This window comes from Phasianus colchicus, chromosome 5 (assembly GCF_987193195.1).
Source record: "Phasianus colchicus chromosome 5, bPhaCol1.hap1.1, whole genome shotgun sequence".
Lineage (NCBI taxonomy): Eukaryota > Metazoa > Chordata > Aves > Galliformes > Phasianidae > Phasianus > Phasianus colchicus.
This window is the reverse complement of record NC_143440.1, coordinates 46,208,104-46,235,179: the sequence shown is the minus strand read 5'-3', so window position 1 is coordinate 46,235,179 and position 27,076 is coordinate 46,208,104. Positions and strand designations below refer to the sequence as shown.

The 27,076-nt window shown below is 41.6% G+C and overlaps 1 protein-coding gene and 1 long non-coding RNA gene across 4 annotated transcripts in view; one reads left to right on the top strand and one right to left on the bottom strand.

The window, feature by feature from the left end:
* The window catches only part of ITPK1 (inositol-tetrakisphosphate 1-kinase), a 132,133-nt gene that overhangs the window by 23,744 nt on the left and 81,313 nt on the right, over positions 1 to 27,076 (top strand). For 2 of the 3 annotated variants that reach the window (XM_090141528.1, XM_031593067.2), the window contains exon 3: positions 7,683 to 7,707. The exons of the other annotated variant lie outside the window; for it this stretch is intronic. In XM_090141528.1, the coding sequence (XP_089997654.1) occupies positions 7,683 to 7,707 (25 nt within the window). The remainder of the gene's footprint in view (positions 1 to 7,682; positions 7,708 to 27,076) is intronic. 3 annotated transcript variants of the gene reach the window in all.
* On the bottom strand, positions 84 to 15,425 carry LOC149917902 (uncharacterized). The gene is made up of 2 exons (XR_016467042.1): positions 7,922 to 15,425; positions 84 to 6,151 (listed from the first exon to the last, which is right to left on the bottom strand). It is a non-coding gene; the product is annotated as an uncharacterized LOC149917902 (long non-coding RNA).

Genomic DNA, 27,076 nt, shown 5'->3' with positions numbered 1-27,076 from the left:
AATCTGTAAGAGCATATGATTTTGTTAGCCTCCTAGAGAAGGGGCTTTTCTGCAGATGCTGGGGGAAGTTTTTTCCCCATTCATTTTGACAGCCTCAGCTGTGCTGGAAAAAAACTACGTATTCTTCTCTGCCCTTCTCATTTTCCATTTCCAGTTGAAATGGACCTATGGTCCAGTCTAGCTTTTTCTGTAGTACAAGAAGAAATCTGTGAGGTAGTTTTCAAGTGGCTAGTTTGGGAAACTTCAGCAGTGAGAGATGGAGTACAAACTGTATCCTTAGGTGAGCAATGCAGTCTGCTATAGTAAGATTGCCTGTTGCACTTCAGCTGTGGACTCTAAATAAAGGAAGGCAAGGTTCTGGATTCTGGATGGTTTTACAGGTAGGTAAGCTGGAGTGCAGGTGCATGCCTTGATTCAACTTTATCTGCATTGCTTCAGCTCTTGCTAAATCTTAATTCCTGTTGCAAAGGACGTAGTCTTTGAAAGGAGGTAGGTGGAAGGCTTGGGTATCTTGCCTGATGCATTTCAAAGATTTAGTGGTAAAGTTGTGTTGATAGTGCTCAGAAGCAGCACGGGCCCACATAAGTACGGGTAGAGTTTGGAGGAGTTGTGCTTGAGCTGACTTCAGATGTGATGGTATCAGGCTGAGAGAACAGGCATTTTTGACTTAATGCTTTTTGCCAGTTTTGTTTGAAAGGCACCTGAGCATAAAGTTAGAAAGACCCATGCAAATACAGGAATTCTACCTATCACTGGGGAAAAGCATATTGAAGGGCATCACCATGCAGCTGGTATGCAGCTTAAACAGAAAGCTGTGTCAGTCTTTCACTGTGGGATTTGTGAGCTGCTAGCTCTCCTGGCTCTGACAGGGAATTCCTAAAGTGGTGATGCTTTGTGAGGTCTGAAGCCCAAATTGAACCTACAAGCCTGCACTTTCAGGCTCTTTTGTAGCTGAGTGCAGTGCTGTGTGTCTGTCCTACTGGGGAGCAAAGAAGTCTGCTTGCTGTAGGCACGAGAGCTTCAGGGTGATTCCTGGGAGCAAGAATCTGTAGCTCACTGCCAGCAGGGTTGCTGACTCTTTCTTCAAATTTAGTGCTCTTTGTTTCACTTTGCAGTTTGTGACTGAACATCCTACCTTGTTTCACTTTCTTAAAACAGCATTGTTCTGTCAATCCTCTTTAAATCTCATTTTGCACAATGGCTTAGCAGAACATTGTGCTTTTCCAGCACATCATGTGTACTTTTACATGCAATGAAAAAGTGATGTAACGAGTTTCTCAGAGCAGCTAGTGAGGGAGCAGTTTAATTATCTGTGTTGGTTGGGATATAGACTCATTGCTTTGAGTGCTGGTGTGGCCTTGGTGAAGTTAACTATGGAAAGTGAACTCCTGTCATTTGGAAAACTGAAAAATGACCTGTTTGTTGGATCCTCAGCTGCTGCAAACGAGAAATGGCAGGACCATTTACCATTAGCTTTTATGTAGAGCAGTTCTAGCAGTGTTACCCGCACGTGACACTGATGAAGTCTTCATCAAGTCAATGCGAGTCTTCCTTTTGACTTTAGTGTAGGTGCCTTTTTGTGGCAAGCCTTTCAGAATGGTTTTAGTTTCTTACATTGCAGTTTAGTACAGGGGAAATTGAGGAGACCCTAATTTTTAACTACTGGTTTACTATCAGAGGAGATTAGCTGAGAATGATAGAAAATCTCATTTTTTTAGAAGCTTGTGAATGAAATAAGTCTTAAAGCATTTTATATTACAGTACCAAGGAGTTTTATCAGTGCACGTAGAAAACTTGTGCTTTGGTGTAACACCTAATTGAACATACTGGAGAGCAAATATGCAATATCAAGTGTTTCAAAATACAAACCTTTTCATGTGAAGTTTTTGTTCATTTTGTTTAAATGAAATAAAATGTGAATAGGTCTGTATGTTTCTGGAAGCCTGTTACAGCTTCTGCACTGCGTTTACAGTGTACACAGAAGATAAATACTGTATCTATTCTCCGTAATGATATTGTCTTCTGCCTTGGGATTCTGTCTACTCTTCTCAAGTCTCTCAGTCATCACTGGTGCCTTGTGACCTTGGAAATACTATTGAAAGGGATGGGTCAAGTGTTTGGTTTTTGCCGAGGGTCACTGGGATCATAGAGAGACAAAGGGAGCCTGGCACAGGGAGGGCATACGTGCTTTTTGCAGCACTTAAGGAGGCAGGCAGTTTATTGAAGCCAAAGGGTGGTGCTGGAACAACTTAGCATTTTTAAGGACTGTGACCTTTGGGAAATTATGTGTTGTAATGGAAGATGCAGTGCCAAAGCAGCTTGGTTTGAAGATGATTTTTAATAAGTTTATAGAGAGAGTATGTGGTGTGGCTGCTTGCCATAGGTGGAAACTGGATCTGATAAGGTCTGAAGGTCTCACTGGTGTTGCGTGCCTATGGTTGAAAGCTAAACCCTGCGTAATTGCTTATAATTGCCACCAGGTACTAAATATGCCTTTGAATGTCTGGTAGGATGAATAGTTCATTGTCTTAAATCATTTTTCTGTGCAGCTGTTAATCGTTCCTTCTTCCATGATTGCGCCTCTTTTTTTCTTTTTTCTTCCCTTCTTACTGTGGTTTTGTACCTCTTCTGGGGAAAACAGTGAGTATGGACTCACAGAACCCAAGATCGCTACATTCCAAGAACATCATGCAGAGATCACCACGGAAATGTCTTAAATGTCTAGTTTAAAAAGAAAATAGAAGAAAACAGATCCTTTTTAAGTTTGTATTACTGAAATGTAGACTTTATATTTAGTGACTTAAGGTAGTATATTCCCTATGGTTACTGTTCAGAGTGTCTGGTTTCTTTCTTTTGTGGCTTTCTCCTCCTTGCAGCTTCAACCACTGAAGTCTTGATGTTGGATACTTCAGTTTGTCATTGGTCTGGCAGAATGACAGATTAGTGGGGTTCTAGCTGGCTCTTTTCTGGAAGGTGCCTGTGTTGTGGTGGGAATTGGAGGTGTAGAAGCACTGTGGTGCCTCAGGTAAATGCCAGAGTGATGTTGCTTCCTGCCCTGTCAAAAAGCTCTCCTTTTTTCTAATCCATTTTCTGGCATCTTGTTCTGGTACGGTGCTCAAAGGAGCAGTTTTATAGCTGTAGATGGGATGATATAATGCTTTGAAGATGTGGAGGAGAGCAGATGGCTCTCCCAACTGTCACGTGGGATGGCTACATGAAAACTGCTTGCCATGTTGTAGTGTCTGATGTATGAGGTCTGTTCCCCATTCTATGTGATTCTGTGTGATTATAAAAAGAATGATGAAATGCACATACATGGCTGTCTCCCATGATTTTTTTCTGTTTTAAAAAATCCTCAGTGGCTGTCAGAGGTCCCATTTCTTCAGCCTATCTGAAGAACACTTAAAACATAGAACACTATCTGTGGCTACCTATCTATAAGGGTAAACTTGATTGTCCTTCTCCTCTGGATCTATGATGCTTTACAGAGATATGGAAAACCAAGGATTCTCCCTATCCCAAACATCAACTTCTGACTAATTCCAGTCATAAATCTTTCAAAATTACTAATGGAAGAAGAACAAAACCTTCCTAAAAGGAATAGCTGCGTTTATATTAGCAAAATTATCTCTGATTAATTCCCTGCTTAATAGATTGGCTGCAAAGCAACGATAAACCACAAAAACAAAATTCCTGTGTTACTTCCAAGTCTTGTAGCTTTTCAGGTGCTTTCAACTAACTTCAGTTTGACCTATGACTGTAGGCCTGCACCTCCCAGCAGCACACACTGCACTGGGGCTGCTGTCTGGTTGCTTCTGTCGTGGGCAGTAATGAATGTCCATCAGTGAGGGAAGGTAATAAAAGCATGGATCCTCAAAATATTCCCTGACAGAAATGCAGGGTGCCCCGCTGATGGAAAATCTCGTGCAAATTAGCTGAGCTCGCCTTTGTGCCTGGAAGAGAAAAACAGGATGTCTGTGAGGCTGTGGGGTGGCTGGTGTTTGCTGATTATTGCACTTTGCTTTGGTACTTTTTGTAGGGTGCCGTCCTTGGTGCCTGATAATTTCAGGTGGAAAATCTTACTGGATGCTGTTTTTGCTCTGGTTCATTAATATTTATGCAAATCCCTTTGAAACCAAAAAATGCTTTTATGTTTTATGTCAAAGCAGTATGTTATTATTTGCTACTTTTCTAAATGGGATCTTCTGGAGGTGAAACATCCTCATATCTGAGAAAATGAACTTCACTGCATGCATTAATAACTGCTTAGGCTATTAAAGCAGATATCATGATTGCTTTTTAGTTCTCAAAATGTAAATTGCTTGCCATTTTTCAATCTGTCACTCAGTCCAGACAGCAAAAATATGCTACTTAATTTAACCCTGGCTGTAATGTATGACATTATAGTAATTTTTTTCTCTTTAACTGTCATTCACTGTAGCATTTTAGTCTGAGATGCTGGGGTGAAGTAGTTCAAACTGTTTACTTTGGATGTTAAAGCAAGCAAACAACCAAAACTGTTCCACATAGTTTGAGACTATGGTAGAAGATCAGTTCTAAAACACCAGTTTATGGGCTCATAGTAACTTGATATTAAACTCTTCCCTGAATCCATAGATAACTTCATAACTTCTTAAGTCATGTAGCATGGTAAGTTACTTTAGTCACTGTTCCACGTGGTTGTAGAGTTGTCCACATGCCTCAGGTATAGAATTAAGTCATGATGGGCTTCTGGGTGTTATCCAGAATAGCAGATAACTTTAACAATTTTGTTTTTTTTTTCTTGAGATGTTGTAGTGTCTGATTAAATGAAAGCTCAGTGCTGAAGGAAGGGTGTGCTAAAGCGCCAGTCAGAAATTTGTGATGCCTGTGAATACATTTCCATAGTTTTAGACAGACTGGACCAATTGAAGACACTGAAGCTTTGGTGTAAATTAGGTGTTTAGTTTTACCACTTTCAGCCAATTTTTTTCTTCTCTTTTTCTCCAGAGGATTTCTAGCACTTGCTATTTTTACTTTTCCTGGCTGGTATAAGGTCCCAGTCTGGATATTCTTTAGAATTATATTTGTTCTAAAAACAGTGACCTCTAGGAACATTGTTTCAGAGTGACCATTTTTCAAGGGTTTGCTCAAGGAAAATAGGCGGGCAGTCTTGCTTTGAGGTGGTTGTGTCACCTCTTGGGAAGAAGGAGGGAAACACAACTAATGGGGATCACTCTCTTCCCCTCAGAAAAAAGGGGTTGTATTGTATAGCTTGTTTTGGATCCCATGTAGGCACTTCCAGGAGGTGTCTGGACAAGCTGGGAATAGCTGCCCTTCCTCAGGCAGGATATGACTTGGTTTCAGGCTCATTCTATTGGGCTCTCAGACGGGCTAATTTGGCAACTACTCCACCTCACCTGCACACCCCTTGCTGCTGAGTTACTTATGGCCTGTGGTCTGCTTCTTTCTGCCCATTGTTGTTTTTTTTTTTTGGGGGGGGGGGCAGTCCTAGAGTTTTTCGTATGGGGTAACAGCTTGTTTTCCACTCCTAATCCCTTTCCTACAAGATGTGGGACAGCTAGTGTGGTGTGCACTTGGCTGTGGAGTGCCCATCTTGGTGCCTCACAGCCACAACCTGTCTGTCCTTGTGGCTTTGTGGCACTGCTGGGTGGTGATCTAACAGAGACACGAGGCTGCCTGCCGTCCTGGTTACTTGGGTATCTTTGGTTCTTTAAATAGCTTAATTTTACAAAAAAACTATTTTGATAGAGGATTTATCCCAAGATACCTAATCCACAAAACACGCATGCTTCTGTGCTTTCTTGTCTCCTGGGTTTAAGTGTAAGTAGTTCAATATTTCATATAACCGAAGGGGAAAGCCCACTACTGAGAAAGAGGAAGATCCAGTGCCGCAAGCCAACCTTGCTGATCGCTTCCTCCTTCCCATAGCCACTAAGTGTGTGACAGCGTCTTCAGCACCGGATGCTTCTCGCTATTTGTTAGCGTAAACAAAAGCTGTAGGCTGGCTTCTACCTTCTGCTGATGCAGTACAATCGGTTTCAGCAATTCCTGGTAAATTTGCAGAGTCCATTTTGGGGTCATTATAGAAAGCCTTTAGGCCCATTCGTTCTCAAGTAGCTTTGGCAACCAGCTTTCAAGTATTTCTCTTCTGTAAAATAGGACAAAACTTATTCAGTGTGTGTAGGCATGGCAAAAAATGCAGCCTTTTCCATCAGATGCCGTCCTTCAAGGAGCTTTGGAGTAGTTCTTGCTGTAGCCTGGTGTATTTTTATGACGCTTTTGAGTTCTCTTTACTCCAGGGCAGACACAGCAAAAATGTAGCTAGTTTGGTTATTTTAAGTCTTAGCTTACAGTACTTTGGAATGCCTCACCAGTGGGCTGCTGCACTCATTTACAAAAAAAGAAAAGCACACAACACTTGCTACCTAATATTTCTTGTTTATCTGGCTTAGCTGTGTGAAAGTCATTGTTTCAGCAATTTGGCTATTAACTCTTTCTCTACAAGAGTCTTTTTCTTCCCAGAGCATAATTGGAATGCATCTGGCTAGCCTCAGGTGCTGTTTTGCAGCAATGCTTCCCACACTCTAATGGCAACACATCAATCACCCACCATTTACAGGCCACTGTTATTTGCAAGGGGGCTTTGAAATCCTCTGTAAGAGGTGCTTGGTTTCATTTTCTTTTTAATTTCCTTGCTGAGCAACGATGAGCTCTGTTTTGACCGTGCAGTGCACGCACTCTGCATTTCAGCCAGAGAAACTCCAGGCTTGTGAAGTGGAAGAAGGGAAAAATTTATGTCATAGATACTGATGGATTGCCTGTCCCTTTGGGCGTCTTTGTAACGGCCTTCCAAAAGAAAGACTTACTGTATTGGGGAGAAAACTGGAGGATCATTGTGCATTCAGCAGTGTGTAACAGTTGCGACTGTGGAAAGCAGCATAGGCACTGGTAGATAGGAGGGTGCTGGGGACAGTCAGGCAGCGCTGCCCTGTGACCTCTCCAGCAAGGGTCTTTGATTTTCACAGATGAGGTTAGTGGCAATGAGAAAAAAAGATTCCAGTCATGTCCTTGCTGAGGCTTTTGATTCTTAAATTAAATTCTTTATGTCCTCAAAGTGAGGAGAAGTTCATAATGTATTTAAATAGCCCTCATGTAGTGGGAAAGTGGCATGGAACAGGAACGACTGGGCTTTGTGCCAGATACTTAGTTCTGCTCTCCAGACTAAAGCAGAAATGGTTTGTTTTTCTTGATAACTTGTCAAATGCACTGACTGAACATTGCTGGGCTGCGTGTACCTGAATCTCAATTCTCATACTAGCAGAGTAGATGGGTCTCCACTGGCTCTGCCAGTTTCAGTTCTTGATGCTTTGATGTATGATTAGAATTCAGATGCTCTCCCCCTTGCATCACCCACTTACCACCTGTGCCCACTGGGTAGCTGCATTGGTCTCAGCATTACAGCTGCTCAGTGCATGTCCCCATTGAGGCCATGGTTCAGAAACTGCCAAGGTGCTTCATAGACAGAATAGAACTGAACAAATGCTTTCCTGAATTTGAATCAGCAAATGCAGATTTTTAGTGTTTGCATTCTAGTATGAAGCAACCTTTTACCTTTAAAGTTTGTTGTGCGTTTTTTCCACATTCCAGCAATAACCTTTTTGTTTTTTTTTCTTTTTCAGGAAAAGAGGAGTAGAAGTAGTACAGGTGAGTAAAAACTATTCAGTTATTTTTCTTTCTTTTTTGTTCACTTCTCTGCTATCAATCCTGTTTTTGGGAAAAGAAATGGGTCCACTTTTGTCAAGTATGTATCAAGCTCATCTAGTGGAGGTTTCTAAGTAAAAGTGGAGATGAAGTTGGCTTTTTTTGTCTCAATTAATAAGATCTGATAGTTGATTAAGTTATATTAGTCTGTGCTTACTTTATTTAAGGACAGTCAGATCTAGCAGAAACAGGAGCTGGACTCTGAAACAGAGCTGTGGTAGTGGTGTTTTTGTAACCTAGGGAGCAGAGAAGTGATACTGAAGTGCTTTGAAGTTTTAGCCCCTCTGCTGTTAAGTATAAATGTTAGCTGTGTCTAAGCAGTCATATTTTACACAAGACGTTACTTAAAGGATGATGCCAACTTGGGAAAGGAATTATGTTAGCATGACAGCTAAGTCAGAGCACTGTGGTCCTAAAAGATCGAATGGGGAAGCACATTCTTTCCTTTTGGCCTGTTGTGTGTACTTAGAAGAGCTGAATGTCACAGGTTTCACTCTTCCTGGTGCTTACCTGATGCTCATTTTCTAGTCTAAGGCATGCTCAATGTGTTCCTCACACATAGAATCGTTCAAGATGGAAAAGATCATCTAGTTCAACTGTCAACCTACCACCACCATGCCCACTAATCCATGTCTCTCAGTGCCACGTCTCTGCATTTCTTGAGTACCTCCAGGGATGGTGACTCCACCTCCTCCCTGGGCAACCTGTTCCAATGCCTCACCACTCTTTTTGAGAAGAAATTTTCCCTAATATCCAACCTGAACTTCCCTTGGTGCAACTTGAGACCATTTCCTCTTGTCCTATTATTTCTTATATCCAGTAGTAGCAATGAACCTGCCTCAATAGAGGATAAGTGGGTGTTAGTCACTGATAGTTGATGCTGTTCTTGTGTCCTTGTGACTTCACACAGACATGAAGTAGGGACATTCCAAAAGAAAAAAAAAAATAATCTGCAAGATTCTAAAGAATCTTGTCAGAAAAGGCTTTTAAAAAATTACTAGTTAACCTTGGAGAATGTCTTTCTAGTAGGTCTGGTTATCTGAGAACTGTATGGTATTATGACCAAAGAAGGCACATATTTCACTGTCTGAATTTAGACTTAATTCTAGTACCCTTTCACCACTACAGCAGCATCTTCCTTGCTTGTAGCTGCTATTGCTCAGAACTAAGAAGCAGCTCCTTTTATAAGTTCTGATAGAGCACCTCTGGATTGATAAGTGCAACCAACATACGCAAAGTACGTCCTCAGCAAACAGCACAAGGAGAAAGCTAGCCTGTATTTGTGTCATTCTTTGGTTTACAATACAATGTCTGCGTTTGTTATACATGCCTAGTTCCTGTTGTGTGCACTTAAGCTGTGCCTGTATGAAACGAATTAAATGATCCTATGATTAGATAAACAGAGAGCAGATTCTGTTTTACCTCTTGGGCTAAAGTTGCTGTCCTTCAGTGTGTTACCTGAGTTAAGTCTTTGCTGTATCAGTGTATGCAAGATACACAAATGCATTTATTTAGTTAGGTTTTTTTGCTGGTGTTTACGTAACTTAATGGCTAGTCATTAGATATTCACAAAATAATTGGAAAGAATTTATTTATTCAAAGAGCATTTGGGAAACATTTGGACAGAACTAGGCAGGACTTTGTAGAGTTTCTTAGATGGTTTCAAATTTTAAAGCATTGTTGAGATGCCACACTAACCTTTACTGGGAATCTGTGCCCCAAAGGCATACATGGAATATCAGTGCCTGATGCTCTGCTAGAGCAGGACGGATGGCCATGTGTTATCACTGCTGGTCTGCATGATGCTTTGTACATGCTAATGCATGTACTTGTAGTAGCATAGGATATCTCAGATATCTGTTCTTTGCCCACTCAGTATTCCTAGAAAGCTTGGCTTTTGTCACCTTGCACTGTCTGTTCCACTAGCCCTGCTTTCAGGTAAAGAATATCTTGGTACTGGTCTGCTGGACAAAGTTTATCTGACAGGGGGAGTGTTGTTTACCTATGTTGAGCAGCAGGGTTTCTTTGATTTGTTTTTCCTTCTCATTTAAAGAACCTGCTCTGGTGTGAGCTGTCTCAAGAGAAGCCAGCTGTATGCATGGTAAAAGACAAGTAACTCAAAACACAGAATACTTATTATCTGTTTTCCTCTTCATAATTTTTTTTTTTCCCCTGAATGCGTACGTGCTTTCCAGTTAAAAGTAGCAAGTCAGAAGATAAGGTTCAATTATTGGTTTCCAGGTACCATAATGGACTGGTTTATGTTGATTTCTGCAGACAGGTAACAATTCACTCTTTTCCAAAGATGTTGTACAAGAGCAGGAATTAATTTCCTATTACAGAACAACAGTCTTCAAGTAAGCACATACATGACTTCTATTTTCTTCATGCTTAGACTATTCTGGCATTTTGTTTACTTAGGGCTACTTTCACTGTACAGATTTTCTGTGAGATGATGTTAGATAGCTTGTTGTATTCAAGTTCCCAGTTTTGTTTCATCTCAGACTTTGTTATAGCAGAAAGAGTAATTCCAGCTTCCTGTTTTTATTGAGTTGGGATACATGCACATTGTCCAGTAAGAAGTAGTAGAAGAGTAGCACTGACAACGGGATGCTAAGCAGGCATGACCCTCTGTTCAAGTTTAAGAAATTGTTTAAGTACCATATTGAAAAAAAAAAACAAAAAAAAAACTCTCAACTCATGGGGTGATAAGTAATTTTGTTTTCTTTGTTATTCTTTATAGAAATCCTAATTAAATTCTAACAATGAGAATTCACTGTGAACTCAATGCATAGGAGCTGAAATGTAATATGTTATTTAGTACAGTTGAGTAACACCCATCAAGCTGTCTTAGATTAAAAGATAGTACAGAAAATGAATAAAAAGCTTTCAAAGTTATGAAATTTCCAAAGACTGAGCCTTTCCGAAGTCTGAGCCTGCACCCAAACATTTGGGAACCTCGGATTTATTCTGATCAGGCTAGCTCATGTCTTTTTTTCCAGTGGCTGAAGTCTGAGTAACAACATAAAGTTTGGAAGCATTTTGGACCTAGATTTGCTTCTTGAGACTTAAATCCTAGTCAGTGGGGCAGCTACAAACCATTATTATATCAGAAGGGAAACCAAACAGAAATCTCCCTGGATCGAGGACTGTGCTCAAAGTCTTACCTTGTGGCAGGCTGTTTTCTTGGTTTTTAAGTAGGCATCACCACCACCATGTTAGGGTGCTTATCCTGCTTGTACTCAGAGAGGTAAGGAAATGCTGTTGTTCCATTTTTAAGGTGAGAACTGAAAAAGAAAACAAACAAAAAAAAAACCCAAAACCTGAAGGCCGTATGCAAGCTCTGCAGGAATGCTGTTTTTCTTCCAGCCCAAGTGGTGTTTTGGCAGCTGTGCTGACAGGGCTGCATGGAACAGGGTAGAGCTCAGACGTCTGGGGAGCTGTGGGTTCTCAGACCCTGGGCTATTCCCTGTCATCCTGATTTATTTTCTTGCCGGTTCCCCTGGCCTCTTGCAGCTGGAGCCACCAGAGGAGGTAGCCAGTGGTGGGGTGGTGATGCCCTGCGTGGTGACATGTACCCAGAGCCCCAGTAGTACCATGGCCTGTAGGCCACTGGGCAGGCAGCAGCTTTGGCGCTAGCACTGGGCTGCCAGGGCACTAAGTGCTTCAACAAAAGCCTTTCTTAATTTCTTTCATCACTGTTTCAAGGGGAAGACTGCTTCTGTATTTATGCAGTGATTGGCTAATTCGACATTAACAGTAATAAATAAATCTTTTCTGTTAATGGAATCTAGCAAATATGGGTTTTGAGAAGTTTCTAAAACGAAAAGCTGTTTCTGAACCTTTTTTTTAAAGCTTGCTTTTGTTCAGTTTCGCCCCTCAAGATTAACGTAGGGCCAAATTTAGAGTTGCATACTGTCAGCTTTTCTTCAGCCAGTAGAGTATTCTATTTCTTATAACTGTGCATTGGTGAGGAAAAGAAAGAACATCTCCATATACCTTGTTTTTCAGGCAAAAATCTGTTTGGCTTAGTTTGAAGAATGTAAGATTGAAAACATGTGCAGTGAAGTGGAAATCATCACAAGTACCTCTGATGGGGACACGCATTTATTTTTGTTTCACAAGCTATGCAAATCCAGAATAATTAGCTGCAGCCCTTTGGCTTCTGACAAATTGCCAGTTCCGTCTTTGTGTGACAAAGTTTGGAGCCTTCGTATTTCTTGGGACTTCAAAGCCCTTTCGAGCACTTCTGCACCCAACTTTCCTAGAGCTCTAACTCACTTTTTTTTTTTTTTTTTCAAATTTTAAATAGTTAAGATTTCCTTTTTTCCGAGTGTATTTTTGGTTCTGATGAGCACTAATGCTCTCTTTTATCTTGGAGAGATGTTCTAGTTGGTTGGCTATAAAAGTGGGATTAGTCATTGTATTTCAAGCTGCACATTTTTTAATAGCAATGGGATATGGAGGACAACATGTTTTTCAGTGTGGAACAGCTGATTGTAGTAGTTACAATGGTCTAGGCTGCTGTTTTGTTTTTCCTTTCTTTCCCTTCAGCCCTCTGGGAATTGAAATATTTGAAATCTTTTACTTTTGAGAAGAAAACTGTCCTTTGGGCTGTTGGTTTTACTGATGACAGCAAAGGAGAACTGAGGGTCCCTTCCCCCTTTCCTAAATCTTCAATCAAAGTGAAATACCAATGGCAAGAGTTTCCACTAATTGTTGCCAGGGAACAGTTGTTTTCTTGAAATGCAGAGAGGTTTATTTTCACATGAAGTATTAATGGAATAAGCTTGAAACAGCAGCAGTCTAACAAGGAGAGAGCTTATAAAGTATATATCCAAAAGCATGTACAGAAAGATGTGACTGGAAAGCTTCCAAAGCAGGCAGGTTTATTGAGATGTTGGAGAGCTGGCTCTGTAGTACAGGGAGAAGAAAGTTTTATTTTTACATGCATGCCAACCCCTCGTTACAGTGCATGTTCTCCTCAGTATGGCAGTCAGCTTTGTCTGTATTGTGGAAGTGATTTTGGAATATATTTTTGGAAATGATGCTCCAAAAGCCCTCCAACCCTCCTTAGTCTGGATTGTCTAGATGCTTTGCGTGTGCTGGGAGGTGAAGGCAGCTGGTTAAAATCTTGAGAAGATTATAACACAGAAGCATGCAGTGATGCTGCTTAGCATTTGGGGACCCTCAGAGTGGGGTCTTCAAAAAATAAAAAGCTGCAGTAATAAAAGTTGTAGCTTTGTCCCCCAGGAATAGGCGGTCTGTGGGGGGAAAAAAAAAAAAAACAAACTGCCAGGCCTGTGATCTTTCTCAGAAGGGGAGATCCTGCTACATGAGGCCATCTTGGTACTTAAGGAACAGCAGTGCCCTGCAGCATGGAGCACAGGTTCTAGAACAGGGAAAGGTGGCTTTGGCACTTGCTACCTATTGCATCAGCAGACTGGTCAGGGAGGTACAGCATGGCCCTTTCTGGTTCAGTGGGGAAGAAGAATAAATACACATCTGGTGGGGGAATGAAGGGAGAGAAAACAACAGAACGTTTCCATCATGTGGATTGAACAGATTAAATAAATATGCACTTACTTTGTCTAATTTTTAAGAATTAAGTCAGTCAAAATGCAGTTAGATCTTTATTCTTGGGAAGTGAATGTGAGATCTGAGAGGAAGTGTTTGTGGCTCAGAGATGTTCAGTCTTTTACTGACTGGTTGGATTGCTTTCTTTTGACTTTGAATCCCACTAGCTTTGGATGAGGTGTGGACTCTGAAGTCACTTGCCAGAATTTCTTGAGTGAGTGAAAACATTTCTAAGATTTAGAAATCTGTGGTGAGTAGCGTTCAAGTTTGAGCTTGTTCTGCTTTGGCCTGTGAAGCCTTCTCTGCTAAGCTCATTTGTCTTCTCCCATCTCCTGGCTATGTCATGATGAGATGGTGATGCCTACCAGTGCTGCAGGCTGGGAGCTGGGATGCCTCAGATGGAAGTCTAGTCACTCTGGGAACTCTGCCAAAGATTTATCTGATTATAGTGGGACTGAGATTGCAATGGGGAGATGCCCCACTTATTGCAGGCACTTTGGACACTCTTAAAAAGTCTGTTTCTGCTTTCTAGTGAAGATATCTTTCCACTTACTGGAATGCCATTTAAGTTGCTTTGAGATATCTGAATTGAGCAGATACAGAGTAAGATGAGTGTGTAAAGGAGAAGAGGAGTAATAATGTGTGCTGGTAATTTCTAAAGGCAGCTGTGTATAGTACTCTTTCAGCCATCGATATGTGTCTTTCCAGACACTTACACAAATTGCAAAGTTTCATAAAACCATCCTCAGGAAACAGTACGGATAAAAGTAAGACCTTAAAGGAAATACTGATTCTTATGCTTGGGAATAGAACTTCCTATCCGCTTGCTTTTGACTAGGAATATTTTGCAGCATATAGTCAAGTCTTTGCACAAAGTGGCAGTTAAACACTGCTTTTATCAATCATGATTTCTGCAGCGGTACCCATGGGTCACCAAAGAACAAACTTTAATGTTAGGCTGCATTAAAGATTATATATAAGATTATTCATCTCACTGGATACAAGGTTAGGTTATCAAACCAGGGCAAATGGAGTATCTTTTAAAACCAACCTGTCTCGTGTGGCTTGCTGAAATTGTGAAGTATGTGTTGAAGTACAAATATGCACATGGCTCTTTTGACATTTTTCATCTGAAGTTTTTTTTTCTTGATGAATGTCATTCTCTGTTGGTATTGCAGGAGTGAGGGTGGTCCAGCAATAATAAATAGATTGAAATATTCACTGGATACCTAAGGAGAGATGATCAGTCCTAAGTAGTCCCCTTAGAAAGTGGTGGAAATAGGGCCCCTCTTATTGAACAGCTCTTTCTGAAAAGAGGATTCAGGTCTGGAGTTAACTTTCCTTCCACAGACTGCAGAGGGAGGCTGGAGACAGAAGCCTCCTTCTGTCAGGTTTGTAGGAATTTGTATCTATTGCTCATATTCACATCAGGAATGATAAATATCTGAAGATGTTGTGCTACTGACAAAGTATGGTGTCTGCGCTACCCCTGCTAACTCCTCCATAAAGCTGTATAATTTTGTTCCTAGGAGGCTTAGTTTCCAGATGCTCTCTAGTTCAGTTGTGCTTTTAGGCAAAATAAACCCAAATCTGTGTTCAGTCTATAGAATAGATCCAGGACTTGTCCTGTTCTTTGGCTGTTATTTTAGGATCCAAGCCACCTCACTCGATTTCACTGATCTCAGCTTCTCAACCTGAGATTTTTTCAGTAATTTGCAGTATTCTCATTTAGTTTCCCAAGAGGTATGCTTCCCTGAATCAAAGTGGTTTTGTATCTAAGTTAAGGTTGCTATATGCATTAGGTTACATGGATCTCACGTCCTTGTTTGAGCATTTATTCTAACGTGGGCATTTACTTCAGTAGTCAGTGAAGAGTTTTTATTTTAAATAAAACTTCCCTGACCAAATGCAAACAAGTTATTTACAGTGTTTTGGCAGAGTAATCTTAAGACGGGAATGGAAAACATGCCATTAGGGCTGAGCTAAGAGACTGAGATGTAAGGGAAGCAACTGTTGCAGAGGAGTTTCTGGCTGAATTTGCAAACAGAGAAGAGCTTTTAAGATTTGTTTTCATAGTAAATTGTTGATTGGAGCCAAGAGCTTCCTTTACTCAAAGGTCTAAGTGCATCTGAAAATGTTTTCTTGCACAAGAATCTTCGCTGCACAACCCTGTCCTGTAGTCCTTAGCAGCACGGAGTTCCTGTGCTAGGTTTGCTCACTGCCTTACTGATTGCAAAGATTGGAGGACAAGCTAACTGCAGTCCACAGAGAATTTATATTGATTCCAAAGAGATTGTTTTAATTTACGCGAGCTTGGAAAATGTTCGTTCTTGTGACCTAGTTGAGTTTATCTTGTAATACCCCTTCCTTTGTGGAAATGTCCTTAATTGGTTGAAAAAAGAACAGCAGCTGTAAAGGGGAAAGCAGAAATTTTCCTTTTGAACTGTGAGTGCAAAGTGGTTTGAAAAAGAGGCAAAGATTAGATGTTCTGAAGCCTGCTGTGGTGAATTCATGCCATTCAAGCTCTTAATGGCTGACTTAGTGATAAGTGACCAAAAAGGAGCTAGAGAGAGAGCACTGGCTCCTTGCTGGTGGCGGATCCATCCACTTGTAGCCTAAAGGGCAGGTTGAAGCTCTGGCAGGTCCTGGCAGTGATGCTCCTGCACCAGCTGCAGGACCTGGTGGCTCTGTCCCGTGTTGCTCTCGACGCCTGCAGGACTAGGAGACCAGCCTCAGTGCTGGGTCTGTCCCAGTGGATGTGCTCAGTGCCCAGGTTCTCTTCTGCTTGCTTTTGCTAGATGCTGCAATTGCTTATCCTAGATATTATTGACAGCTGGGTCTCTTCTAAACTAATTTAAGCTGCTTGTACAATTAGGTTAGTGCATCTGGATCTATTCTGGATCTTTTTGACTAAGTCTGTAGCAGTGCTGAATATTCCCAGTTTTTGAGGCTTGCTTTTTATAACTGCAGTCAAATATTCTTATGGAGTCTTAACTCTGTTTACAGCATATATATGGTGCAAGTAACACTGTGCTGACTGTTTTGCTTGTGTAAGGAATTGCAGTGTAAATATATATGTATGAAATTAGTCTGTCCACGGAGATGCTGTCTTGAAGATATCCTTCATTAGTGCCCTGATACATCTGTTTGTAGCCAAGTTTTAATGCGGTATTGCCATCACATTAATATTTAAAAGAAGAGCTATTAGAGAGTTTACTTTGGTTTCAGTGGATAGGCTTGCGAAGTGTCATTGGTGGCGACTGTGAATTTGAATTTCTTCTGAATTTTCTTACGGTTGATGTGGTGCAACTTTATTCACTGAATCTATTAGGGTTGTTTACACTTTTGCCTGAAGAATTTTGTGTGTTTGCAGAGGATCCTTAGCAACAGCCTATGGCATGGTGAAGTTGCCTCTGACATTCTCATGTTAGTATGGTGAACCTTAAAACAATGAGGAAACGCCCAGAAACAGCAAGTAAATAAAAATTTACAGCAAAACAAAGCAGTTTGTGTAGTGTAGAGCTCCATGTTTCTGTGGGGGCACTGACTAAAATTCTTTACTTTTTGGTCTTCGTTTACATTGCTGTCATCCTGATGCAGCAATGGGTCTCTGCTTCTACAGATGTTCGTGTCAGTTCTGCAGATGTTGTAATGGAGCATCTCCTGAATACTTACAAAAGAAGCAACTCTGATATTAAAGTAGCTCAAACTTGAATCTGTTAAACACTAACTAGTCCTTCACCAACTGGTAGCTAAGGAATAGAAGTTCTCAGGTCAAGATTTCTGTGCATCTCAGGTCATTTATTATTGTGTATTGATACAAATAAGTTGCTTGACATAAATGATGTAGCTTGCACTGGGAAGTGAAAGCTGAATGCAAGCAGAAAACATTTTCTTTTTTTCAGAAATTGTCCCTGGGATCTGAGATGTGGACACAACACAAAGTAAATGCCCCACATCTGTGTTTGTCAGGCAACAACAGTAACTTGACAGGAACATAGCTGACATTGTGTTTATGGACCTTGGTTTGAGTGGCCTGTAGCATGTGAGAGAAATGCTGAGTGTTAAAATACATGCTTTTATATACCTGCGTGTGTATCTGTATGTACATACATACCCATTCCTTTTGATCTGAATGTAGGCTGAAGAAAGTCTACCATTTCTTGACCTGTTGAAGAAGAAACCACACTGCAGTATTTGCATTTATGTCTAGGTTCCTCGAGTTTTAAGAGTTTGGGTATGAACACAAGTTTCAGTAGAGAAAGGTGAGTTTTGGGTGGAGTTCAGTTTGTTGATCATCACATTCCTGCAGTAACCTCCAGTTCTTAGCCCTGTGACTCAAATCCAGCCTTTTCAAGGAAGAGAGAACAGCATACTTCAGTGTTTTCTTTGGAAAACAGTCTTACCAAATTTGCTCCTGTAGCATGGGTTTGAAGATACAGTACTGAGCTTGAGCAGCTGAAAAAGGGAGGTAAACTTAATGAAGGACATCATCTTTCATTGATTGCTAAATTCTGCTTAAGGTAACCCTCTGAGTTGGAAAAGTTCATCAAGAGAGCAGTCTGTTGAATCCTCTGTCAGTCTGCAAAACCAAAACTGTTTCTGTAACGTATTTTAAGCCTTGGGATCTGAGGTTTGTGTGTGTAGCATACTTTGCTGTTTCGAAGGTTGTAATGCCGCTCACTTGCTTTGTTCATAACACTGCAGGTGTTGAAAGTTGTACTTCACTGGTCTGTCAAGGTCATGGGTTTATCTAAGATAAACCAGCCATAAGGAGCTGGGGCAAGCTATGCCTTTACACATGCCGGCTGTTTTGGGCAGGGTTATCACACAGTTTGTTTAACCTGGCAGCGGAGGTCAAACAAAACCCGTCTTGGTTGTCTTGTTCTGTGCATTGCAGAAAGGGACTATCTAAAGTTGTGCTGACCTTTCTGCAGGTCTTTGAGGCAGCCAGTGGTTTGAAGAACCTGCTTTGGATGAAAATGAGAAGCCATGAATTAAGTGGTTGTGGTTAGAGCTTTCACTTAAGTGCTCCTATTGCACTTGTTTACGTATAGAATCACATCCCGTGTGTTCCTGTGATTTCAGTCTAGCTTCTGGAGCTCTGTAGCAAATTTACCTCTCCTGTCTGACTTCTCTGTTGATCAGTGGACCACTGTATACTTGAATACCTATCATCTAATGTGTTTATCCTTCCACCTATTTCAAAAGCTATGCATTTGATTAAGAAAAGTGTGTAAAAGGATAGAGGCTGTACAAACTGGTTCCAAAACAAAAGCCCATTAAAATAATCTTTGTGTATATGCTCTGTTAAGACTAACACTGAAAACACTGGATGACACGTTTTTATGTGTTATAGTTCTGGAATAAGATGCTCAAAATGTAGCAATAGCATGTGTACGAAAATGTACAAGTTTTTTAATCTCCATATTGGAAGCATGTATTTATGTCAAGGATGGCTGTAACTTGCTAGTCATTGCTTACGTATAATCACTTTTTGAGTTTTCCTGACTCATTTAAGTTTTGAAAATGGGACTTGGCTTCTTCTGACTGAATGTTTCTGCAGCTCACAGAAGCAGGGTGAGCCCGAAGGACAGATCCAGAAGAGTACATTTCAAACTTCAAGCCACTGTTTGCACTGGCTCTGCATTCATCTTTGTTCCCCTTCACAAATGTCTCTGCTGGGGTGTTCAGAACAGGCTGTACTGAAGGACATGTCTTTGTGGCCTGCCCTGTGCTTGTTCTTGAAGCTGGCTGGAGGCAAGCCAGCTCTTCATTTTGAGGTTGCAAAACTGTGCTGGTGTGGCAGGGGATGGGCTTTGTTTCTCAGCTGGACTTAACAAGGCTCCTGAGCTCCATGCCACATTGGAAAGCCACAGCATCCCTAGGAGAGCCAGGTAACAGCTGTGTTGCAATGTGTCAGGCATGCCATCGCCTGCATGTGACCACAAACCTACTCAAAAGCTGTTAATTCATGCAGGTGTAGTTGTTGAATTTGAAAGACTCCTCCAGCGTGAGGAGCTGTCTGTAGGGATTGTCCTCTCCTGCTCCTTGCTGGCTGGGTTTTAGCTCATGGTGCTGTGTTTCTGCAGCACCTTGCTTCTTGTACTGAGGCAGGCAGAATGCTCAGTTTTTTACTTCTTTTTTAGCTTTTATAAAAGATTTACCCAGAAACTTCAAATATTTGGAGAGAGACTTTGATTCTGTGGAAACAAGTCAAATTCAGCAGATGCAAATCTAGAAACCAAGTAGTGAGATGACTTGCAGATATTCTTCTCCTCTACAGAAAGTACCGTGCAGGCAAGGTAGTGCATAGCTGCTCTGTGCTGTAAAATAGCTCTGTCAATGTGTTCTTTTTCTTCTGTGTTTTAGAAGGGATGAGGGGGTGCGAGCTTGTTTTTTAACTGTTTAGAGGTAAGGTGCATCTTTGCAAACAGGGTTGCAGCCGAATGGTTGGTGAGTCTATACTGGGGCTTAAGAAAATTAATAGGAAGGATGTGAAGGCAGCTCTCATTGTGAAGTCAGGTTTAACATTTTCACTTATCCATGTGGGTTGTTGCTTAGTTTGGTTTTGCCAGCAGTGACTGGGCCAGTGGTGTGAGCAAAGCTGAGATGTCAGTGCCAAGCAAGACCTGTGCAGATGAGCCCTGCTCATTCCCTTAGGAAGATCAAGGCTAACATAAGTGTGTCTGCAGTGCATGACAATGTGTTGTAGACAGAGCAGTCCCAGCCATGGCTTTGAGAATACCATGCATTTTCTCCAAAACTCTGAGAACTTCTGATTCTGAAATAGCAGCCCAATGTCACAAGCTTGGTACGTGTAACATAAAGAAAGACTGGGAAAGAGAAGTTTTATTACCAGAAAAACAGAGGTCACCCCTCATCTACAGGATGAAGTAGAGAAACTTTTATGTTCCCTGGTTAAAAATAAATAAATTAAAAAAAAAAAAAAAAAAAGTTCCCTTGTTGCTCATTCAAAAAGTAAAATCCAATCAAATCAAGGAGTCCAGAATAAGTCCAGTAAATTGCTACTGTGCTGTCATCACCGTTGTGTAGTAGGTTGTTAACTTATGTGTAGCTCTCTTAGGTCAATTAGAGATTGAAGTAAAAATGCAGTTTATAGGATGAGCTGGAAATGAATTGCTGTTGGGTCTTCATTTTTCCCATCATGCTTGCTGGGAACTTCTCCCTAGAAGGAGACAGCTTAAAGGCACCAGTTTTTCATAAACTATTTTTAAAACTTGAAAGTTACTTGAAGCACTTATTTGAGACATTTATTTTAGGCAGAAAAGAAAACAACTGAGTTCTCCTGTATGTATTCTTAATGTCTGCTGGGTGAATCTTCATTTTTTTGTTCCTTGACAGGCTCTGTATTTCTCTCTTCTGTTTGTCTCATGGAGAGTAAGGATTTGGAAACTTTACCAGAAGGAGAAGGCAGAATGTACTGTCACCTCCTTCTCTGCAGTTGTTGCCTTTTGATCCCTATCATAACGCCATTATCATGGTTCAAATCAAACAGGAGGACATTAGGGCAAATTGCCATTTATAAGCTTTAGTTTATCATTCTGCAAATGCGAGGCTGGGAATGGAGGTGCCCCTTGCAGTGATTTGCATCGTGCTGTAGTGAAGAGCTCTGGAGGAAGCACGTGCTGGGAAAGCCAGGCCCTCAGTATGGTAGAGAGATGGAGAAGTTTCCTTGAGGTATCTGTCTGCCTGGTTTATCTGTGGGTCCTGCTGTTCTCACTGAAAGCAGCAAACAACTGGCAAAGGGAAGCAAAGTAAAACCAGGTGTGGTGGGTGCTCTGAGCAGTTCACTGTTCCCATTCCCACGTGGGAAGATTTGAATAACTTGCATAATTTCTGTGGGCCTTCCTTTGGCCAACAGGCAGTACTGTTCTGAGCTTCATCAGGGATTTAGGAGACTGGAACTGATCAAATGGGTTTTAAGGTCCTTGGTGTTGTAGGGAAGCACTTCTCCCAACAGAACTAATGCATAGTTGTATTGTTTTGTGTTCTGTAGCTCGGCATGTCCTTTTGCATGGTGAGAGCTTGTTTTCCCTGGTTGCTTCAGCATTTTGTCCTATTTCTTGGTGAAGATAGGGGTGTGAGCACCATGGGCCGGTGTCTCAGTGACCACGGGACACCTTGAATTCATTGGACGTGGCCAGAAGGGGCTGCAAAAGAGGAGGAAGAGGAAAGTGATCTGTTGTGGAGAGTAAAGTACAGTGATGTGGGGATTACTGTTCATCTGTTTTCTTTGTGTTTGTTGTTGTTGTTGTCGTTGTTTTTCTTGGCATAAAAAAGACAGTGAGATATCTTACATGGATACATTTATTTTGTTGAATTTAATCATAGAAGAAATTCCTGCTGTATGTTACTTGATAAATGTAGTCACACTCAGCATATTTCAGCTATTCCTCAGCTTTGCTTATGCAGGCAATAAAGCACTTAAAATTGCCACCGTTGGCAGGCAGGCCAAAGGTTGACCCTACCCACGGTGCAGTGCTCATTACCAGTGCACTTCGGAGATGACTGGGCTGGGTTCTTTTCTGGGGTTATTCTGGGTTATGGGATATGTAGAGGAGTGCAGGGCAGTAAAGATTAGAGGTTTCAATGAGGCTGGTGAGCCTTAAGGTCTGATTGTCATTTACTCATTGTGGTAATAAATATGACAGAGCATCCTTTCACGACCTACCTTTGTCTCTTGCAACATCTTTATGAGATGTGGGTGCCAGTGGTGTAGAAATGCAACACAGGATGTGCCATGGAAGTGCACATTCTTTACCCTGCTGCCTGCTGAGCCAGTGTGCCCAGTGTGCTCTTATCAGGCAGCAAAGAACATGGGCTGTATTTGCACAGGGCGTTCCTGGCTGCACTGGGAGCCTGGTCGGTGTCGAAGTGCACATGTCTTAGAGACTAGGAACTTGCTGGGAATTAGGTACTTCTTTACATTTATGGACTGAACGGAGCAGCTCTGTTCCTTTTGTGAAATGAACTGGACTTCTGAAAAAAATCCTGGTTGTTGATAGTTGATACAAGGAAGTGCCTGAAACCACAACATACATTACAACACACAGCACTTCACCAAGATAGGGTTCATTTCACAGAATCACAGAATTGTAGGGGTTGGAAGGGACCTCCAGAGATCGAGTCCAACCCCCCTGCCAAAGCAGGTTCCCTACACCAGGTCGCACAAGTAGGCATCCAGGTGGGTCTTGAATATCTCCAGAGAAGGAGACTCCACAACCTCCCTGGGCAGCCTGTTTTAGTGCTGTTGCATTTGGTATATGTCCCTTTGTAAATAGCTGTAGGTCACAGCTAATGCAGCAGTTGCTCAGCTGTGCGTTGAGGCAGGGCAGCTGCTGGTGTGATCTCAAACTGCAGCGGGTCTGCGTGTGTTGCTGTATTCAGAAGTTCTGCTTTTATATGTGCTGAGTTTTGGAAGTGCTTGTCACACCTCAGAGCAGGTGGAATATTCCAGTTGCAGCTTGAGCGACACATCTTATTAAGCGATACATTGTATTAAGCAGTGTGTATCAATATTCCAAGACACCGACTGGGTTCCTACCTTGTTTGTGGGCATGGCAGTCTCTACAGAATGGATTAAATCACTTTCAGAGCAGGAGAGGACCTGGTTGTGAAAAGGCCTGCGTTGAGCTTTGCTGGTTGGTTGAACTGAGGTAGGTGTAGTGGAAAAACTACCACTATATTTCCCCAAGTGCAGGATTCTCTCCTGTAATTTTTTTTTTCTATTGTTCAGTGTACGTTTTTTTTTGGTTGTTGTTTTAAAGTTCCTAAGATCCGTCTTTCTGCAGTTCCTATGGGGGTTCACTCCAGAATCTAAATGCTTTGCTGCCAAGAAGTCTTCCTGCTAATCAGCCCATATGTTTCCTTTCTCCTTTTCATCACGTAAGTCCTAATTAATCCTTCTTGTACACTTGTCATCTCAGGCATTATCTCTTTCTAGTGCATGGCACCTTTCAGATGTCAGTGCTTCTTTCAGTACCACAAGCTTACTGTGGGTGAAAGTTGGGTTACTCCGCAGCTAGCTGGCCTCAGCATTGTTAATGAGCTGTAAATCCACTGACTTTATCTTACGGTAACTTGTTTGTATTGTTGTAAGCTAACAATTTTAAACCAACCACCCAGGAGACTCTGGTAGCAACTAAACTTAGCTGTGACCTGGAACTTGAAACTGTAGTTGCTGTAGGTTTTTCAGCTGTGTTTAGCTCTTCTATTGTGGGAATTGAACCTGTTTTTTGTTGCTGGCCGCTGTGTGCCTTCTAGTGTTGTGCTCTTTTTCCCAGCAGCACTGAAAAGTGCAGAAGACGTTTCCATTCCATGTCATTAGGGTGATATCATGTATTGATTTAGTGGTGCTTTAGAGACTATGATTTACTTTATATTAAGCCTGTTGTGATACAGAGGGAGTTTTTTTCTCCCTTCCCTCTCATTTGCACTTTTAGAAGCCTTTTCTAGTTGAGCTCCTACACCTTGCTGCTCCTTGCATGTTTGTGCAGGGGTCTGTTTTTGAGACACATGCACTTCTGCTCTCACGTAGCATATTCTTATTGAAACAGTCACCTGATGAGTGAACAGTGGTATAAAAAAAAAAACAACAAAGCAACAGTTTGGCTTCATGGAGCGTTTGTGCTTTGCAGGTTTAGTGTTGAAAAGAATTGTGTTTTTATTCCTTTCTTACACTGCAATACCTTTCTCTAACATGCAGATTTTGCTGCAGAGTAGCTTTACAGGTATTAGAAGAAAACTAGTTTTGGAGCAGGTATTGCGACAAAATAATAAAAACCTCTAGCTGGATTTTTGCTTTTTTTTCCTGCTATGTTATGAAATGCTTGAGACACTTTTTGAAGTTCTCACTGCAGTGTGTGAAATCTCCCTGCAGATTCTTAGAGGCATTTCAAACGGTCAGTCCTAGGAAGATACTCATTTCCACAAAATACCTTTTTGTCAATTCTCTTGTTCTAGGTTCTCTCCTCAGGGGCTTTTTCATAGGTTTTCCAGGCTGATTTGATTGAAGCCTTTTGCATGTCAATTCATTTTCACTCTCAAGTAAATTTTGGAAAACTGTGTTGGCAGATTTTTTTTGCATCCTTAATTTTGCTGCTGCTAAAGAATGCTTAGCCCACACTGAAAAGGTTCTCAAATGGCATTCATCTAACTTGTCTTCTTTTATTCTTATGTATTATGTTACTCCTGGGAGTCATCCTCAAGCTGTAGTGTAGTGCTACTTTATCCCCTGAGCGGCATCCCCAGCTGCTGCTTGCCTCTGGCAAAGAAGACAAATGGTTGTTGTGTTTTGGTACCCAGCCAGGTCTCCTGCATCTCTGCTAGGTCAGTGTCATTGTGTTTTATGTAGGATATAGTAGAGTTTGAATAACACTTTCATTTTAAGCCTTTCCATCTCCCACCTCTTCCCATTGATCTGTTGTTGAAGAAGTGGTCTTGCTAAAGAGAGGCAGTCCAGTGTGCAGGTTGGTGACCTGAGGACAACATACTTGGAGCTGTTTTTCCTTCTCCGAGTTTGAGGCTTTATAGTAATTATGAGGAGAATGTCTAAGCTTTCATACAAATTCCTGAAATGATTTTTGTCTTTAGCTAAACTACTGCTATCAGAAGAGAAAGTTTATTAACTTATTGTGTTCAGATTTCACTTAGAATTCAGAGAATGTATGTATCTGAGACAGATTTCCATATACACCCTTTGGTATTTGTTTCAAATCATGCACTTTATTAAAATCACTTGCTTCTCTGTTTTTTGTGTTCACCTTTAACCCATGTCTGCAGTGCTGGCATCAGCTGTGTGACTGCAAAGGTCTGCCCCTTCCCCGTGGAAGTCTTGCCATCCCACATTCACACCTGACACCTCCTTCCTTGCAGAGACTGTTGTGCCAGGTGCCAAGAGCCACGTGAGCAAAGGGATTGCTGCATGGATCTCCTTAGTCAGCCCTCCTTGAGCAGCAGTGATGTGTGAGAAACGATATGGCTGAGCTAGGGTATGATTAGCAGATAGCCAACTCATTTTTTTAGAGAACTGGGAATGCCCTTTGGCCATCTTCTTTGCCATAAATTAGAAACTTTTCTGCGTCAGTGTTTGAAGGAGCACATTCGGTCAGCGTATTTTAAATATTGGCGAATGTGAAAACTTTTGAGCAGCTGAAATAACTGGAGGAAAATATGTAATAGGGAAAAAATGGACTGTCAAAACTCAAGATCAATCAATATTGAAATGAGTTTCCTTTCTAAATTACACAGCTAAAAATGTCATGTTGCCAGAAACATGCAAAATGTAGTTTGTACTTGCTGTGTCCTTCCAGCTCAGAAGAATGACTGCAGATGACTGCATAGAGATGGGAAGGGGACTTTTAAAAAGCACTTTGGTTACCTAAGCAATAGGAATAACTGCCTCTACTGGCCTGACCTTTTAGATTTTCGCTTCTGATTTTAACCTTGTAGCATTATTTTAAATCTGTGCTTTCACAATGGCTTGAGCTCAGATTTGGAAGATGGTCTGTACACCCATGGGAGGGGCTGACTCCTGCCAGCAGCTAAAGCCCCCTTATCTCCTCCTTTCCCCTAGCTGCTTCCTCCCTCCAACAGAAAAAAAGAAAAAAAAAAAAAAAAGGAGAATCAAAAGGGCAAAAATGAGGAAAGAAATCTCATGGGCTAAGATAAAGGCAGTTTGCTAAGTGAAGGAAAAAAGGCTTAGAAAAAAATGCATAAAGATGTGAAAGGGATTGTGCACCACCAGTACAGCGATGCCCAGCCTGTCTCTGAGCAATTTTGGAAAAACTTCCCCCATTTTATCACATAGCAGGACTTTAAATGGCAACCAGCATCCCTTCAGTAGTATCTAAAGTCATCAGTGTGGTACCAGAGCTGCTTTGATCACCAGTGTAATGCATTAACATGCAGGCTATTGTGGAGAAAACTGACTCTGCCCCAGCCAAACCCACTCCAATCAGTCCCTAACAGTCGTCTCTTTCACAAATCAGTTTCCACCATTGTGCTTAAGTAGTAGTGTTTGGTAGACTCTGCAATCTCACAGCTGAAGGACACTCCCAGTGCCTACAGCCACAGATTGGAGAACACCTCCATTGTTCCTGGTTTGTGTGTTTTCCTGAGGACTTGGCCTGGAGTTCAGCAATTCAACACATGCATGTGGATCCGGCAGCACTTCCTGTTTTGTGGCAGCATGATTTTCATTGCGGTGAAGGTCTCATACGCATTAAACCTTGCTTACAGCTGCGGTTGTGCATCAGGTGACAGAGGCAGGAGGAAAGTCTAACTCTGCTGTCTGGGTCTCAGCCTTTCTCCACTACTCCTCTCTGCCACTGTGCAAGTAGGAGGAAATAGGGAGGAAAAATGGTAATTTGCTTGGTAATTTATTTGCATAACCATGGAAAGAAAATCCTTTACTAACACAACATATGGTTGAAGTTTAGGAAACTGACACAAGCAGATTTCTGATTCATAGTTCTCCAACATTCCGCGTTCCAGCCCAGACAAGTAGGTTATTTCCTCCCAGCAGCAGATGCAGAGGAACAATGGGAGCCGTGGCAGCATTCCCTCCACTGGGGCCAGCTGGATCATGCACCTCTGTGCTTCCTGCCCAGCAGTGGAGGGCCATGGTCAAGGTTCTGGGGATAAAGTGATCCTCACCTGCCAGAGGGCTGGGAGAAACATAGGGTACTTGCAGAGAAGCATGAAGCAATGA